The 18,307-nt window shown below is 41.3% G+C and overlaps 1 protein-coding gene across 1 annotated transcript; it reads right to left on the bottom strand.

Moving 5' to 3' along the window:
* Window positions 1-4,773: 4,773 nt before the first annotated feature.
* Window positions 4,774-15,953, bottom strand: rgs5a (regulator of G protein signaling 5a). The gene is made up of 5 exons (XM_040128412.1): window positions 15,834-15,953; window positions 14,722-14,835; window positions 13,003-13,064; window positions 9,007-9,173; window positions 4,774-7,682 (listed from the first exon to the last, which is right to left on the bottom strand). The coding sequence occupies exons 1-5, from the start codon at window positions 15,875-15,877 to the stop codon at window positions 7,518-7,520; spliced, it is 552 nt and encodes a 183-aa protein (XP_039984346.1). The 5' UTR covers window positions 15,878-15,953; the 3' UTR covers window positions 4,774-7,517.
* Window positions 15,954-18,307: the final 2,354 nt, after the last annotated feature.

The raw sequence follows: 18,307 nt of genomic DNA on the forward strand, positions 1-18,307 counted from the left end.
TAAGTGAGCCTTGATGTAAACCTGCCGTTGGAGGGTTTTATAGCCCACTTCCCCTCCCTGTTAATTGGTTTGGGATGGCACTTAATGTGGCGGACCCTCACATAAACATAACAAACTGAGTGGCACAAAAAAAAAAAAAAAAAGTATATGCTCAACCGAGATAATATTTGTGTCTCCTTCATTCTCCAGCGCGTCCTCGTAGTGGTTCTTCATTAGATTGTGATATGTAGGTCAGCCCCACTTCCCGTCCACACCATCTGGTTTGGGTTAATATGGCGAGCCCTCCACATGAACACAGATTTAACAGGAGTCAGGCCGACCACCTGGCATCCTCACCCTCATCCTGCGCGGCAGCTGACGAGTCCACAAACCAAGTTTGTGATTTCGAAACAGACCCAACACAGCATAAAATTACAACAACGGGGTCCTGCCGATAACCGTGGTTACAATGCAGACAGATGTTACTGCAGTCTTTTCACCGTAAAAGACTCGGGTCAAAGATGGTGCAGCACAAAGCCTGGGTGGCCTGTGACCTTCAAAGACACAGCTGCAGGAAGTAAGGGAATACACTGGCTTGGTATTTGTGTAGCCTTTTTTTGCCTGACAGACATTTACTTGACCACTAATATCTGATGAATATGGCGTGGCTGTCAACTCAGTGCAATTTGGAGCACCTGGGCCCAATTATACTCAGCAACTGTGAACTATTTCTTTTTGCATTTTTGTTAATTTAGTTAATTTAAACACATCCCACTGTATCTCCCCCATGTTATTCCATGGCCTACAGTATCCGCTGGTCCTGGCACAGTTTAAGGGCGTATGAACTGCTATCTTTTTGCAGGTTGAGGGAATAAAAAGCGGTAACGAAAAATTGTATTGCATCGTTTGCCATGCGGTAAAAAGCAACCTGACAATCAGGCTTACGAATGTATTAAGAAACAACCAGGAAATTATGCCAAAAAAGCCTATTTTACTTCTTTGCACTCAAGGTGGCATACGGTGATTGAAGGGAGCGTTCGTGGATGCAGTCACGGGTGCGGAGACCACGTTGTCCCCCGACTGGGGAAGTGCTGGAGCGGACTGCTGCTCCACCGCATTTGCAAGTCTCTCCGCGGATTATTTATGTGCAGTGGATGTGCCTTGGAGTCCATTCGGTGGAAACGGCCGTGCAGAGAGTTCACTGTGCCTCTCAGTGCTTGCGGATCCGACTGCATTGTGGGAAGTAGAGACTGGATGATTTCCTTGGTGCTGGATCATCTCGCTGCCGCTGTGCTTGGCCTGCCGTGGCATGGGTGTCAGTCTTCCCACCTGCTTCCTCTAGCTGCACCGATACAGCCTGCTGACCCCACGTTGGATAACACAGCTGTGGAAATTGCCGTCTACTCTCAAAATTAAGTGCACAGCTGTGTTTTGTTTTCATTTCTCTTGTAATTAATCAATCTTCATAGACTAATATAATCTTAATTAAGTTGGCCTCTATTTATTTGGCATATGGGGATTTTTAAAAAACAGTCCCATCCATGGCAAACCAGCATACCACCAAAACCTGCAACGCATCCAGATGGTGTCATCGAAACCTCCAGATCCTCTGATGGGGTCAGAGACTGCCCACTTATGGGAACCTCCCTGCCGGTCACCCTTATTCACTGTGACCCGGGAAATTGCTTTTACACACGCGTTACCCAGGCTCCCCTCACTTCATCAAGTCAAGGAGGCTTCTCGGCGGTTTCAGATATTAGCTGCTGATTGCTTGTGCTGAAGCAAAAAGCAAAACAAGAAAACAACAGAGCCTATAGGTCGTCTGTGCCAGCAGCTTATCAAGACCCCTAGTTATGTTTTGTTGTTAGGTGGCATCTAGTGGCCGTAGCAATAATAACAGGAGGAGACCGCTTTTTATTTCCTGCGAGGAACAGATAATCAGTGTTTCTGTTTTTTCATCCAACGCTAACTGCGTGTTTGTCGTTGTAACCTTGACGACGGCGGTCCTCTAACCTTAAGGAGGTACTTATTTGAACCCAAAACCACGGTCTTTCCCCTAAACTTAACCGAGCTGTCTCCGTGCCTTAACCTGACCGAGCCGTGACCGTTCCATAAGCTTGGCCACATATTTATTACTGTAACCATGACGACGAAGGTTCAGGGGATGCTCCTAGGAGCCGTATCAGAGAGTGGGGACAACCGACCGAAGCGTCCCTTTAGGTTGGAGGACCTTTAGCTTGCAGCGGATAACAGGTCCCGTAAAAGTAAAATAAGTAAGTTAAGTAAAATAATTTAGCTCCATGAGACATTTAGCTCCTGCCGAGGCATCGTGGCACTGGCAGAGTGTCCGGGGTTTCTTTTTCAAGTCATCAGAGAAGCAGGCATAGCAAATTTTCCTTTTTAGATTTTTCGTTCTATTAGATATTATGTTTACCCGTTTCTTGTTTCCTAAATATCTTCAGTCTCACTAGCTCACACACACACACACGCGCGCACGTGCGCGCGCAAAAAAACACACACATACACACAAGTCAAAGTCCACTTTTGTTGCCAGGAACCTAGAAACAGTCTTCTCACAGCTTAAAGCTGGATGCCCGGGCGTAATGTCTACTCGCCACGTCAGAAAAAACAACATCTCTTGATCTGTGGAAAGAATTGGCAGCGTTTGAAGCACCGATGTCGCCTCAATGTAAGGCAGCTTCACTCTTTGGTAAGCAGATGGTGCGTTGTGTTGAGTTTTGTTGACTGCGGACAGGAAGACCCTGTGTGAGTGTAGCTTTGTCAGTGGTGGAGCTTGCTGCCAGCTGCAGATATCACTGGGGAGATGACAAAATGTTGTGTTGAATGTTATGTTATTATTTTCTCATACATGAAGACAAATTGGGTTTTAAAAAGCCCTGAATCTATGAGAACTCTTTGCCCCGATGTTGTGTGACTAGTTTAGCGCTGCCGTTTTTAAAGAGAAGTGGGCAATCGGCTTCCTGTGCGCTCACTGATCCTGCAGCACCTACATCCTCCGCCTTTAATCACGCTTGAGTCAACATAAACAGCACTGTATGGTTTTATGGCCTTAGCGCATCAACACGGACTATTTCAGACTCTGGGGAGAACCAATCTGCTTTTTCGAGTGTCTCGATGGCAACATGTCTGTATAATCTACGTAGACGTCTCCCTCATTGGCTGAAGCTGAGTCCCAAAAAGAGATGACCACATTACACTCAGCATTCAGATATAATGAGTGGTTTCCTGTCTCAAGTCTGATCACTGTTTCTGCTCCAAGAGACAGCTCTGACAATGTCTAACAGTCTGCTTGTGTCAAGGGGGCAACTGGCAAAGCCGAAGAAACGAATCATTCCTTAAAGACTTTATCATGAAATCCTTATCCCGCAGTCCTGTCAGAGTCAAATTCTTCTTCATCTTGTGGCACATTTGGGAGGAAAATCCAGTCATGTATCAGGTAAAAATTTAAAAAATGCAAACTTTTGGGTTATACTCAGAATCCTAAACTCTTAGTAGAAGGTATTTATTGAGGTTTTTAGCTGCTCTGTCTGTTGTATTACTACATAGTTTCAAGATACTTGTTAGCTAGAAAAATGACTCAGTGTTCTGAGAAACATTAAACTCTCTGGCATTACATAATTTTAGAGTTTTTGATGTGTGCTCACACGTGCTCAATTTTCTCCTCTGTATATATGGTGAGTTAAGCGTTGAGTTAAACTCAAAATAACATTTGTCAGTAATGCCGCTAAACTCCTTCGGGGACCAAAAGCATCTGACCTTTTCCATCTATTTCTAGGAACTGTGGTAGTAACGGATGCATCCATGCGAGCCTCTGACAGTGTTTGTTTTGGCAGCCAGTTCCTCGGCTGCATCTGTTTCCACTTCGCTTTTCACTCGTCACGGACGCTTTTTTTTTTTTAGCGGCGTACGCTTCGCATGCACCTTTGTTTTTTGAGACAATTCATTTACTCTGAGGAGGAATCAAGAGAGACAAAAATCTGTTTTCTTAGATATTTTCCTTGAGAGTTTAAGGGGTAATGCCTTTTGTTTTCAGTTAGTTAAAATCAACTCCAGAGGTATTTTTCATTGAAATTTTGAGAAAAGTTAAGACCTTTGCCCCCAACAAATGTTTGACAAAACACAACCCCCACTTCTTTCTTTTCCCCTCCTTTAAACCGCTACTTTTTTTAAACAAATTTTCACCAACTTTGGTACAACTTACAGTATTTGGATGAGCGCATATTAGCTGTGCATAACAAGAGTAAGAGTGTACAGCCATGCTAGCAGCTCTGTGAGGCTGCACTCAGGCATAGCGCTGCTGGGAGCTAAATGCTAACATCAGCGTACTAACGCGTTCATAATGACAGAGCTAGCAATCTTTAGCGGGTGAGGCCGATGGCAGTGTCATCATTTTTGCAAGTAGTTAGTCATGAACCAAAGAATTTGAGAAATTAAAATTGAATTAATGAAACATTTTTCATCAGATGAAAAATTTGGAGGATTTTGTGGCGTCTGCGTTGTTCTCGTTTTTCAGTGCAGTCTCTAAAGAATCAATTCATGAGGTGCTTGTGTACACACACACAATATAAATAGGTACCTAATGAAGAAAAACGAAGTGACAATTGAAAGTCAGATGTTTTCTCTTTTATAACAGAGAAGAGACTCTGGGAAGAGTCCTTGCCAGCTCTCCACTCAAAGAACCATGGATTCAGTTGTTGCATTGAAGAATAACTTAGACACAGTTGCTTGTAAATAGTAGTTATTTACACATAAAAATAAATACATCTTCAGGAATTGTATGCATATATATTTTTATGTGGTTGACTCCAAAACATACATGCAAGGCTACATCGACTGGTGTATACTCAGCACTGTTAAAGCCCTTATTGATTTGACTTCAGGGTAAGACAGCAGACTGGCCAATCTGTGTCACAGCAAACCCTTGTCAATGCTGTTTGAAAAGCATTACGAACCTTTCAGTTAGACTTTTGAGATTTGTTGTTCATTCCAGTGACAGGTTGCGCGTATTTTGAAAAAAAAAATCAATTGATAAGTTGAGAGATATGTCGCTCCTGACTACTCGACCGGCTTGGATTATTTGTAATTATGGGAACAATAAGGACTTATAAAATGCTGAATATCTTGATAATATTTTCATATTTTGGTAAGTCACATAAATGCTTTTGTTTAATGTAAAAAAGCATTAAAGAGTAAATATAATCATTTCATGATTGCTACAGTAAACTAAATGTGTATATTTAGAACACCTTAACATTGCCCACCAACACCAACTCCACCATCATATCAGTCCAGTCCACGTCTCATCTCAGTGTGAGTTAGATGAATACCAGTGTTGTATTACAGTATGTAGATGTTAATAATAACTTGTGGTTGAAAGTGTAAAGTGATAACCTGGAAAATAACGTGGAAAGTACATAAAACATTGGATTTACCAAGTGTGGCTATTTTGTATGTACTGCTCTGAATTGCAGTGCTGCCATTTCGTTAATGACCTTGATAACTTTGATTTAAAACTTTACATACGATGTGCTCTGGCTTAACCAGTCATTGTGTAGTGCTGAAAACCAACCTGCAAGTTCTGTTTCCCATGTTTTATTTTACTCGTAAATCAATGCTACAGCCAGGTCCGGACCTTTTTGATTAGTTACTTATTTTTATGCATCCAAACAGCTTTGGTATTGTCACATGGGAAAAAGACCTTTCTTTGTATAAAACTACTGCTCTGTTCACTTCTTTTTCTGAGATTCCCTCCTACTTGATTTTCCCATCTTTGTCAACTTGCAGTTAAGTGGTAGCCAAGGCGCTCGACCACTGGGCCAACTAGTCAGCACTGTTCTCAAGGCTGGCTCTCAAAGGATGCCTCTCAACCAGAAGGGGGGTTTTGGTGAAAATCCAAATGTGCGCTCTATGTGAGTGTGAGAGAGTGGAAGAGACAAAAAAAAGGTTATGTGATCTACATTAGACATGCATTGATACTTGAAGAAGATCCACTATGTGTGTTTTTTTACTTTAATGAAAACTATTCGGTCCTTGCTGGAAATGATTCAAGGAATCCATCGCAGCCAACTGTGTAAATGACACGCTGTTTAGATTTTCCCATTGGTTTTTCTCCTGTAGACAGAAAACGTTCTAGGTTATATCCTTTGCAGGCACTCAGACTGACACTGACATCTTTGAGCTTTCTTGATAAAGCCACAAAGCACTTAATCGTCACTCTGACTTCTGTCTGATTAAGACTGGTATGTCTGCGGCAAGGGAAGGAGGACCAAGAAGGGGTTATGTTTAGTTTTATAACGATTTCACCGTTACTTGCATTAAGGGGAATCTTTTTGGGGTCAAGCGATCTATAAAGTGTTTACCACTTAGTTATATTTTAATTTGGTTAATTTTCGATTGACCTCTAAAGCAGTAGCGACTCCAGGTAAAAGTTTGCTTTCTACAACGGCACGGCTGTTTTTAGGTATAGGTGAACTAGGTGGTTGCCTAAGGTGTTGATGACACGACGCAGACCAGAATTGGAAGTAAGATAATACCCCCCCGGGGTTCGCCAGGAGGATTTCCGGCCTAGGCCACAGAAATGGCCAGAAACAGCCCTGCATTACAGCTAAATTATACCAATGTGTCAAAGTGTTGTGTTACATAAGGCTGTCTCCATACTGTAGTTATGTAAAAGGCCCAGCTGTAACTGTGATGCTGTTTTTCAAAAAATGTAATTACAGCACATGTTGGAACTCTTTAGGATTTGCAACCGCTACAAAACTGTGACTGGTCTGACTGGGATGCTTTGAACTTTGCAGACCGGATAGATGTTCGTTGACAGCGAAGACAACGTGGAGCCGGCAATGGTGAGACCAGTAATGTTCCCCTTCTCACCTGGTGAAGTCATTGCCAGTGCAAATGCCTTTCTCCTGACATTGTTACTGATCTTTGGTAGAAATTCGTCCTGTGTGCTACAGAATGCATTGCAGTCAATGGGGTCAAGCTTACACATCACTGTAAATCTGTGTAGACTGGTCTGGCAAAGCTACAACACCTTGACACACAAGCGAAGTTAGGTAATGTGTTGTAGGGATAATATTATGAGCACACTTTGCGTATGCATCAAAAAGCTAAAGAACCGACTTTGTGGGTTGATTGAAAAAATTGAGTTGTATGTTCTTCATTGAAACACATTGGTATCTGTTTTGATGTGGATCTCGACTTTGTGTAGCTTTGAGTTTGTGTGTGTGTGTGTGTGTGTTCGATGGGGAGGTGGGGTTATTTCAAAAGGCAGTCCTTCCCTTTATCTAAATTTGAAACATAATTTTGAAATATAACTTTTTCACCCTTGATCTTTTTGGATCTTTCGTAAAATAAAGGTCTTTGTTTCCCGAGCTCTCAGACACAATGGCAGTTTATTAGAAATATTTAATTTTAAAAAATTATAAGTTGTTTCCTAACATTTTCATCCTGCGTAACTGCTGTTTGACCCCCCCCCACCCCCCATCCAAGCTCCTCCGACTCCTGCTCACTCCTGCTTAGTTGACAAGGAGCTCCTGGTAGTGCTCAGAGCGGAGGAAACGGCCAAAGGAGTCCTTCTCCATCAGGGCGTGGATCCTCTTCTGGGCCAGGTCAAAGGTCGCAGGGGAGAGTTCCAAAAGGTTCCTCAGGGTCACGTCCTTGGTGAAGTGGTCAATGTTCACCTGTGGTCGGAGGGAGACAAACCTTGCTGTTAGAAACAACCAAGAGGCAAGGGAGAACTCGGGGAGATGAAGAGGAGGATGACGGTTCAGCGTTGTCATAAGGTGATACTCTTTTATTCCCACTATTTCATTACTCACTGCTAAGTTTAACCAGCCAGATGTTGTGTTTATTCTAAATGAAATATAAACATATAGTACATCAGAACCCCTTGTTGCAAGAGGACTAACTTTAGGTCTTGTGAATGGAAAAAACAAAAAAACAAAACTCAAATTGTTTACTTAAGTACTTAACCTTGATCGCTGCACATTTACAGAATTGCTGCCGCTCCAAAACCTTGTTTTTCTGGTCTCAGAGTCAAAGTCCCTAAGAGTGGCATGGAAGCAAATAACTGCATTTCCCAAAATGTCGAGCCATCCCCTTAATTGGCAAAAGTACAGTATCTAGAGCTCTCAGATGACTGTAATTCAGTAGAGGGAAGACTGTTTCCCCTTTAGAAGTTGAGTCCCCGACCCAGGATGGTATTACTTCAGTACATGCGCTAGGCATGTGTGTGTTTATTACCCGTCCGTGTTGTCGTGCTTGTGCAGTTCACTGGCGTCCAGAGACTCATTCCATTCTCTGTCTCTAACCTCATCTGTTTACACTCAAGCACGCCTGTATTTTTCCTCTACACATTCGTTCACTGATTAGATAACGGCTCTAACTCCTTCCAATGTATGGAACCTTTCAAACAGGCATTTATTTTGTCTCCAGTGATTCATTCTTTAAAATCGCTTTCATTTCAAATACACCCTTAGCCCTTCAGGGGTGAAATCTTTTGTAAAATCCGGAACGTACTATTCATCATGCCTTGTTGACAAAGTCCCTGCTTTCATTCATGGCCAACACACTGAAGGCATCATCCAAGGAATGATGATTTACATATTTAGAAAACAGATTTGACCTCGACTGATTAAAAATATAACCAAGAGCCACGTCTCCGCATGCATCAAACTGCGTTGTAACTGCGGTTAACAGCGGCAGCGCAGAATATATATTTATAAAATTGGCAGTCTGAATCTCTCTCTCTTGTATTGCGATGTCTTTAAAGTCTCAGGTTGCAGCCAACCAGTGGGTGAACCAGTTTCAGTGACTTTGATATTATATTATTGTTAGTATATTATACTATTATTATAGTATATTATTTGATATTAAAGTGAGAACTCATGTTTGAAGTGTTGGTAAGCATCATGTGAAGCGCACCACATGTGATTAACTTGAGCTATTTCTATTCCATGAAGATCTCAGACGATAAAAAGGGGGGAAAGTCTCAGGAGTCCTGACCTCTCGGGGTCCCTCGGACTGGATGAAGTCGTCATAGATCTTCTTCGCCTTGGTTGCCATCTTCACAGGGTTCTTGGTCTTCTTGAAGTCCTCGCAGGCCACCCAGAACTCGATGTTCTCATCACTGAACTCGGACTGCAGGAAGCTACGGAAAGTAGCCAGACCGTCTGATGGAGACAGGACGGGGAGATGTTAGATAAAGACAAGAACGGATAGAGAGGTGAATAGATAGTAGAATACACAGCAGAACAACAAGTGATTCTTCAAGCCTCTTTTCACACATGCGTTATTTTGAGTTAATGAGCTGGAATTTCTGAATAAGCCTATAAGACGCCTTTCCATTAAAGTCACAGTGATATTTGCGTTGCACTTCAAACGTGGCTAAACTGAAGGAGAAACCACAATTACCATTAGACCGCCTGTTATGATTATTTAGCAAAATGCTTTATATACAGCACAATGTCTAATGTCTAATGTCTTTTTCATTTATATTCTATTTAAAAAATGATGAAATTGATGAACTTCATTAGGTGATTCACTAGTCTTGAAGATATGGTCCTTAATAAAGATTTCACTGGCAAAATACAGTGTGTTTTAAAGTCCATCCCTGATGAGAGAACTGACAACACTCTTCTCACTCGATGTCCCCATTTTCCAGGTCACACCTGCTTTTCTGCAGTGAGACCACCGACCTATCGCATACTAGATGTCAAATACCACGTGAGTGTCGTGGCTCTTTTCATAATAGTCCCATCATGTTTGAACAAAGCCATTATGGAACATTTATAACACAGCCCCAGGCCTGACGTTAGAGGACGTTATTTAAACAGATCCATGTCTAAAAGCTTTTATTACACGGTTTGTAGAAATGAACCAGTGGAAAATGAAAGGAGAAGCACAATTAACATTATAAAATGGTGTCGATACGGCAGAGGTTTCGTGTTTTTATTGAGGAAAGTGCGATGAGATAAAGGAACATGTATTGTTTATTGTTAGCTGCATTTTTTTAACTAACATAAAGGGAATCTAAATGTCCAGAGACGTCTTTAAAACTTCTGAATTTATTACAAAAATTAAAATATATTTAGTCACAGTAATTAAACTGGATTTATAAAGGACAGAAACAGACAATTTCCCTTTTGAACGTGTCAAAAAAGTAAAAAAAAAGAAATTAAAGTGTTGTTTGGACAAATGTAAAAATGGTTTTTCCAAAAATAAGGATCCAAAATAAGGCTTGATAAAACACCCACTCATTGCAGCAAAGACCATTGTAATTTAACACAATGCCAGCGAAAGGTCCCATTGTCTGAATGAGCATGTGCTGCAGATGATAAGAATTCTGCTATGGCCTCAGGCTTTTATCTGCAATCTAAATGGCTAGTTTGGTTCAAAATAGCAGTGAGTCGCAATCACGCTGAAGGTTTTTAAAAAAAACAAAAACAAAAAAAACCCTTCAGTACAAGGACACACAAAAAGAGAAGCACACATGCACGGACACTAATGACAAGCTGCTTGTGTATCAGCGCTGCAACAACCAGCAGAAAATCGAGCCTCTTGTACAGCGTATGATTTTATAATATCTTACTTCCAGGTCAACGGGATTCAGGTAGATTTTCATGTTATTTAAAATTAGTTTTAGGAAGTTTTAATTGAAAATACTGCCTCTGACAGGCTGGGCAAAATAATGAAACCCCGAAATGTTTCTGTAATTAAAAGCAGCGCAGACATCAATTTGAAAATGAGATCCATTTTTTTTTTTTTTTTACAAGTGCAAGTCTTTCTGTCTGAGAGTAGCCAGACATTATTTCTTTCTTGTTGCATAGTATACATTGCATTATGCAAATGTTTACTCCAAAGTGGAAGAGGAGGGGTAGTTCTACATATGAGAGGTAATGACTCAGTGAGAATCCTATGAGCATAGACGAGGAAGAAGCCATAAAGAACAACGTTTATGTAAAATCTCATGTAGACAAATGGTTGCGGCGCAGCAGTTCGCAGAAACCGTGCAATAAATCCTCGTTGGTGGAATCATTTACACTCCTCCCCTGGGATGTTGATGTGGAACGATACACACACACACGCAGATGCATACATACATTCATGCAGGCGTGCAGGCGCAGGAGAAACATACATCTCTGTGCCCTAGAAGTCGCTGATGGAGCCGCTTCAGAAAGGTGTCCTGCCACCCACTGAGCTCTGCAGAGAAAGTGTTTTTCCGTTCACATGTATCAGCCGGTCGGTAACTTCGCTACTTGGGCCTGTTTTCATGCACAGGGCTAATTTAAGTGACTTATTAGCAGGAGAGCTTACACGTACTGCTAAATACCATCAACCATTAGAGTTAATCATCAGTCTTGCTGGCTCTCAGGCTTTCTGTGCACTTTGTGAAGTAAACAGTGGAGCCAGCGGTTGGTTTCTTGTATGTATGCTGGCTGTGAAACAGGTTGAACCGAGTTACTAAAACCTTATCCCCTGCAAATTCTAGGATTATGCAACTTTTTTACATGAACAAAAAATAGTTATGGATTCGTTCATCATGTATCCGATTGAAAGTTCTCATTGCATCTATTTGCAAAAGTCTTAATCCAAATTGGATATTGAGTGAAAATCCGAGAAAGGCAGCTGAGGTTTAATTAAACTGTGGTGTAGAGCAGCTAAAACCAGTCTGGGAAGCGTGTTTGTCTGGTGTGAGGGTTTCCCTGACATCAATGCAGTTTTTGAGAGGACAGTTGCACAAAAGGAAATGAAAAAACACCCGGTGTATAATTTAAAGTGATTTCTATAAACGCTATAAGCTGTACATCACGGTTACACGCGACCCACTTGTCATTTGTGGGATTCGTCGTGCATATTGAGGTTTGAAAATCTGATCGTGTAAATCATGCCAGTCTTTAGTTTTGGACGTTTTTCGTATCAGTTGTAGTATTGATGCTGTCTTGTGAAGCCGTGCAGGGTGAGTACACAGTATTCATATGCATGAGAAACATCAGACCTCATCATCATTACCTTTATCACCCGGTTATACATTTTGGTCACTTTGGAATCATTTGAAACAATATAAAAAAAAAAAATAGCAAGCACACAGCCACGTTTGTTGTGTAGAAACCATACCCTGATACGTGTACTGTACCTGTTTAAACAGTCTGCTAGACAGACACCAGACCTCAGGGAAGCCATGTTTTCTCCTCTGAGAACGGTTAAAGTCAAGTCGAAGGGCCAGCTGTTACATAACGAAGACCCCAGCTTTGGATCGAATGAAATAATGATGCTCTCTGTGTTTTGTTTTGAGGAAGACAACAAAGCAGACAGAGTTCAGATAACAGCTACCTTAATACTTTGTGTAGTATTTTCCGTGGTCTGTTTTGGGGTTTTAACAAGGAGGCTTCTCGTGGTGGGGAAATAACTGAGCCTCCTTCAGCTGTCTGTAAAACACTGGTGAGCATAAATGGCATCATTATTGGAGGAAACACAAAGATGCACGCTAGCGAGCCACAGATGGACAAGCAACATGACACCTGTCATTTCTTCTAGGAAATCATTTAATAATTTCCAAGGGTTTTAGGGTAATTTGACAATGATTTGCTGAAGAGTAATATAAGATTGAAAAAATGTAAAAAAGTTAAGAAAGCTCATGTCATGCAGAAAAATGGTGTTACATTTTATCCAGGCACATCACACAAAGGACAAATACATTCAATCTAAAGCTGCACAATAGTTGATTAAGTCTGTGAGATGGTGAGATACAATCAAAATCCAACAGGTATCAATCGTGTTGTGTGGACAAAAATCTGTCAATGCTGGCACCTCATGGGGACTCAGTTCCCGTTTTAGGGTTAAGGTCAAGGTGAGAGTTAGGGCTAGGAAACCTTTGGGTTAGGCTACATCTCCAGGGAATTAATGTAAGTCCGCAGTAAGAAACACAAACAAGTGCGTGCGTGTATGTGTGAGAGTAAGCAACAGAGAGAGAGAGAGAGAGAGTAAGAGAGGTAGACCTACAGCTGTTGTTCAGGACTCGGTCCAGACTTTCGCGCCACTGAGCAGCCTCCTCAGGAGCAGGCCTGCGCACAAGAGACCACCCGTTCAGCAAAACTGGTTAAAAGTATCCTAAGAGTCAACAAACCCGAGCTAAAAACAGAGAATCTTTACTCCACCTTTCTTCGTAGTGTCCTTAACTGTCACGCTGTGGGGAAAATGGTTAGGATAGCGAGTTTAATCGGAGCCTAACCCTGGACGCCCTGTGCAGCCGATTCAAGCTGCGGAGCGTTGGCAGTTATTCAAGCGAGCTCCTGACACGGAACTGTCAGGGGGAAATTGTGTGTGGAAACGTTTGACAGCAAGAAGCCTCTGAGATGTGCTTTTCGTTTTGTTGGTCACTGTCACCCAAACTGCAAAGCCGGCTTTCTTCGATTTAGACCATACATTAGTCTTTTATCATGATATAATCTACAGCGTTCTTCCATTAGTAACAAACATTATGTCGTCCACATACAGCCTACAGAGGAGGTAGGTAATCCTCTACGTCACTGTTGCTGAAAAGCTTCAAACAGCAAGCTATAAATATGCAAATACACATCTGATGTGTGATTGTACTCAGTTTCTGCTGTGAGCTTTAAGTCTGGAAAACATCCGGACCAGTCGTGGGGGAACCTGTAGACATTGGGCTGAAACTCTGAACAATTTAAAGAAGGAGTTAAACACTATACAAGATGAAGAATGACTCCGGAGCTGCTTGGCCTTTCTGTCACCTTTTAGGAGAAAGTTTTCTGTAGCAGCTGCGATGTTTTTCCTAGTCTTAAAATCAATGACGGGCCAGTGAGAGGTGTCCCTCATCCCTCTGGTGTGTTTGTGAGGGACGGAAGTGTTATCTGTCCTCTATTGTACAGCCTTCTGATATGTTCTCAGGCAAATTCTTACTAAGCACTGGGCCGACTTTGCGAGGCTACTTCATACTCCGCAGTGCTGGGATGAAGAGTGGAACATTTCCACAGTAATGTTTCAAAATCAGAGCTAAAATCAAATCAGGCGAGCAGATAAAAAAAAGGGCGAGGGCTTAATCAGATTTTCATCATGAATTGCAGTGGCAGGAGGGTTTCAGCCGCATACAGTCTCAGAGTTGAACCAAACCGAGGCGAAAGAAAGCAAACACACACAGTGCCGGAATACTGCAGACTAAAGCACAGTCCCAGCTAAAGCCTCACCGTCCTTCATCAAAGCTGCAGCGGGGCAGATTTCTAGGTGAAAGTATGCAGCCTTTATCAAACTGAATCCCGTCACGTCTCCGTTTCACCAACTGACACACATCAAGGTCCTGCTTTAATGTTCCTTCAAATGCTAAAGTCTTGATCATTTCCGTATTGTTGAAAGGAAACACATGGCAGGACAAGGTTTCACCTACACTTTCCCTTAGAAGACGCTATATGAGGGCATAACAAGAAACAAAAATAAAGTAGTTCAACATCTGACATGTAATTCATCTCCATCCCAGTCTTTTCTGAGCTAATGCCTAATAAAATGGAAGCACCTAAAGCTTTGTACCATCTCACACTGACGTCTGAGTCCAGTCAGTGCCTGGAGAGGCTTCGTGTTCTTTGGTCGCCCCATTTTGTAGCTGCTCGGGGGCTCTGCTCTGCCACTTTCCCATCAGTAATCTGGTTAACACCCAGGCAAACATCCCCCACCACCCCAGACGTTCATCTCTCCGAGACGAGCACTCACTTCTGCAGCTTCTCCGGCTTCTTCTCGGGTTTCTCCGGGTAGGGGATGATGAGGTCGATGGCATTCTCCGGCTTCTGCAGTAAGACTCCCAATTTTGACTTGATCTCCTTAGCCCTGGATGAGGGAAAGCAGAGGTGGGGGAACGGCTCGTGTGAAAAAGTCTTTGTTTTAACCTCGCAGACATGAAAAGTAATGCTAAACCATTCACGATGTTTATCTGAGCTTTCCCCATATTCATCATCCCCTCTCCGACTCTGGTATGTTCTATTTATACAGGACGCAAAGATGAAATTTATAAGCATGTCAGTGACAAAAATCTAAGTTATTCACAAAACGTTTTCATGTTGTCTGGAAGCAAGAGGCAACAGAAAAAGCAGCAGCAACAACTAAACAAAAAGAGGGAAATTTTGCTATGACAAGATTCAGACCTAAAATTCTCACACTCAGTCTAACATATAAGAATTTATCCGCTTATATTTTACATTCTCTGTAATGTAAAATCTTGCACTCACTGTTTTCTATTTGAATCAGGATCAAAATCTGAACGACATCGGACTTTTGAGCCAATAATAACCAAACGGTGAAAATATTTTTATTATCGGCGTTGCGCTTTGACCGGTGTCAACTTCCTTTAAATAGTTTTTATCTGACTCTGCGGGTTTAGAAAAACCTCTCTGACCTCCCCTCAGTGCAGAAGCAAACGCAAGTTTTCTCTGATTCTCTTGAGTACCAGCTCAAGCTATTGTAAAAATTAAAGCACAAAACATCAGAGGTAACATAAAAATTTGGTATAACACAGGTGGATTACAGTTCTCGAGGTCAAAAAGCCTGTGGAGACAGGATTCCCGGGAAACAGAAACTCATTTTAAAAAATAAAAAGTTCACAAAAATGACCTTCAAGGCTTTAGGCTCTTTCAGATGGAAACAGTTCACCTGTGAGTGAGAGCAACGTGGATTTACAATTCATGTTTTTTAATCCTATCGACACAGTACGGTCAGAAGAAATCGCAAGAGGTTTGAAATATATTCAGACTTTTTGGGATCCAGAGCACATCAGAGGAAGGCACTATGAAGACACGACAGGAAAGGTAATGTGATGGTGCAAGTCTCACCGTTCCAGGCAGGTTTGGGGTAAGGCAGCTAATCCTTTGCACATTTTCCAGCGCCTTCAGTCGCAGTATTTATGATAGAATTCGGTCTTCCTGTTAGCACACTGTGAGTCTCAGAGTCCCTTTTGCTTTCTGACTCCGGCTTTCGAGACATGGGGAGTTTTATACAGACGCCCTTTGGGCTCTGGGCCAACAGCTAAGCCAATCAGACTGGAATGTGTACAGCATGGGCAGATGAGGAGCCTGGCTGAGGAAGGGTGGGTTTTTTCAGATGTGAAGGGCTGTTTGCTTTTAGGCTTCAATTAGCCAGCAGATCCAGGACCAGTGTGCAGGATGCAATCAGGGCCGTGAGTTTTCACTGATTTCAGATCAATGGATCAGACGATAGCTGCTATTTAATGTGTATCACATCTTGCTAGTGTGTGAATGTGCAGTTTTTTAAAATTAAATATTTTTATTCTACATTAGTCTAAATGAGTCTTTGAATTGTCATTTAGATTTATCTCGTGTCTGTTTTCTTCATACTATCTATTTCGTGCTTTATCATTTTACTACTTTCTGCTACAAATACTTAATTTCTACAGTAGTAACAAAGCGTCAACACGCATGCTGCACCTACACAGACACACACACACTCAACAATCATACATTACTGTTAAAAATCAAACTTTGTAACTCAAATTTAGTTCATGTTTTGACTGCAGCTGCAGCAGAGCTGGTCATTGCCCCTTTGACCAACTTTGAAATCTGGAATCTGCTGAAATATTTGGTATTTTAAATGCTACTTTAATTTAGTCTCGCTCTTCCGTGCAAACATCCAGTCATTTAACAATGAAGAAAAAAAAAAAGAGGTAATTTTGCATATAAAAACAAGGTTAAGATTAAAGATTTTTAGATACTAGTGTTGATAGAATACCTCGGTTTTGGGGCCAATACCGAAACAAAACTTTTTCTGATAGAGTACATTACTTTGAGAAATATAAACCCATTTTTCTACAAAACAATTTTTCTTTTGACGAAGGAAGACAAAAGTTTTAAATGTCAGCTGTTGTCTAAACACAAACAGCTGTGCAAGAAGTTCAGCTAAATGAAGCAGTTTTAAACTGTCCAAACTTTGACTTAAATCAGGAACTCTCTAATCAAAGACACATGTTTACAAATCTGACCAGACATTTGACCTGGTTTTAATCTTTGACATTATTATTGTAGGTTTGGAAGAACTGGTTGAACACAGTCTCGCATGTTGTCTTTATTAGTGTCAAACAAATCCATCTGTCTAGAAAGTGGCTTTTTCAGCTCTTATTATTTAGCTTTATATTGAGTGAACTGTCCAAGGTCCAATGAATCACGTCCTAATGATGACAAGAAAAGCACATCACAGGGTTTGAACACATCTCTTCAAACTGAACCTTTCATTGATGGTGTTTTTCCACCAGTCCTCAGTCTTTCAATTAAGAAAATATGATTGTTTTACTCATTTATTATTTCAAGTCCTTAACTGCAATAAAAAACTCAGCCTCCAAACACATACGTGTATTTAATTAACTATGAAACTCAGTGAATAATGTTGTTTTCACTCATTCAGACCGGTCACACAGAAAAAGAGAATCACAGACAGGACACATGCTGTGACCGATTTACTGTATGTGATCTTGCTTAGCTCTCCAGGGACTCTCACATTATTTACAATACACACTGAATTTCATCATCCAATAACTGCTTCATTTCATGTGGAGGCAGGCTAATTTTTACTAATGCCAAAGCAAATGGGCTTAATGTTATGTAAGAGTTAATAAAGCAAAAAAAGCAAACCAGAGTGCAGATATTAGTTTTCATAAGGGCGGCAAAATGTTCCTGTTCAGCCCATTTGCTTGGCAGAGTAATGCCAGCTGGGTGACTATCGTTATGCAATCATGTCATAACAAAGATAAAAGTGAGAAATAGACATTTTCTCCCAGTTTCTATGATCAGAACTCCAATCTGTTGCAGAGGTTATTAGAAAGCAATTCTGATGTATCCACGTATTTATTGAGCTTGGTACGAGAAAGCAAATAAATCAGCTTTATCATGCAAATGTAATCCTTTGTGTACGTAAGTTAAAAAAAAACTTTCTTGGGCAACTCGAGCAGAATTTAATACTTTCTGGGCAGAGGAGTCACCAAAGTTAGTGTATTATATGACAGTGGGCAGTTTATTAGGCCGCAGGTTTGTAATTCTGCCAAAATGCCTCCGAGCATAGGCAACTGATTACTTCAGGGAGAGGGGAGAAAGTTCAAAATTAGCTGCTACAACGAGCAAAAATATTGTGATAGAGTCAAACTGCATCAACCATTTTCCCCAGCGGGATCGAGACGCTATATATCATATGCTTTTCTTGACCTCTTGACGTTGGGTGCGATTGTCTGTTTGTTTAAAGGCCAAATAAACTAAAGAGAGCAAGAGTGAGAAAAAATTGCTTCGTGACACAAGTTCAAAAT

The sequence above is a fragment of the Xiphias gladius genome, chromosome 6 (assembly GCF_016859285.1).
Source record: "Xiphias gladius isolate SHS-SW01 ecotype Sanya breed wild chromosome 6, ASM1685928v1, whole genome shotgun sequence".
Taxonomy (NCBI): Eukaryota; Metazoa; Chordata; class Actinopteri; order Istiophoriformes; family Xiphiidae; genus Xiphias; species Xiphias gladius.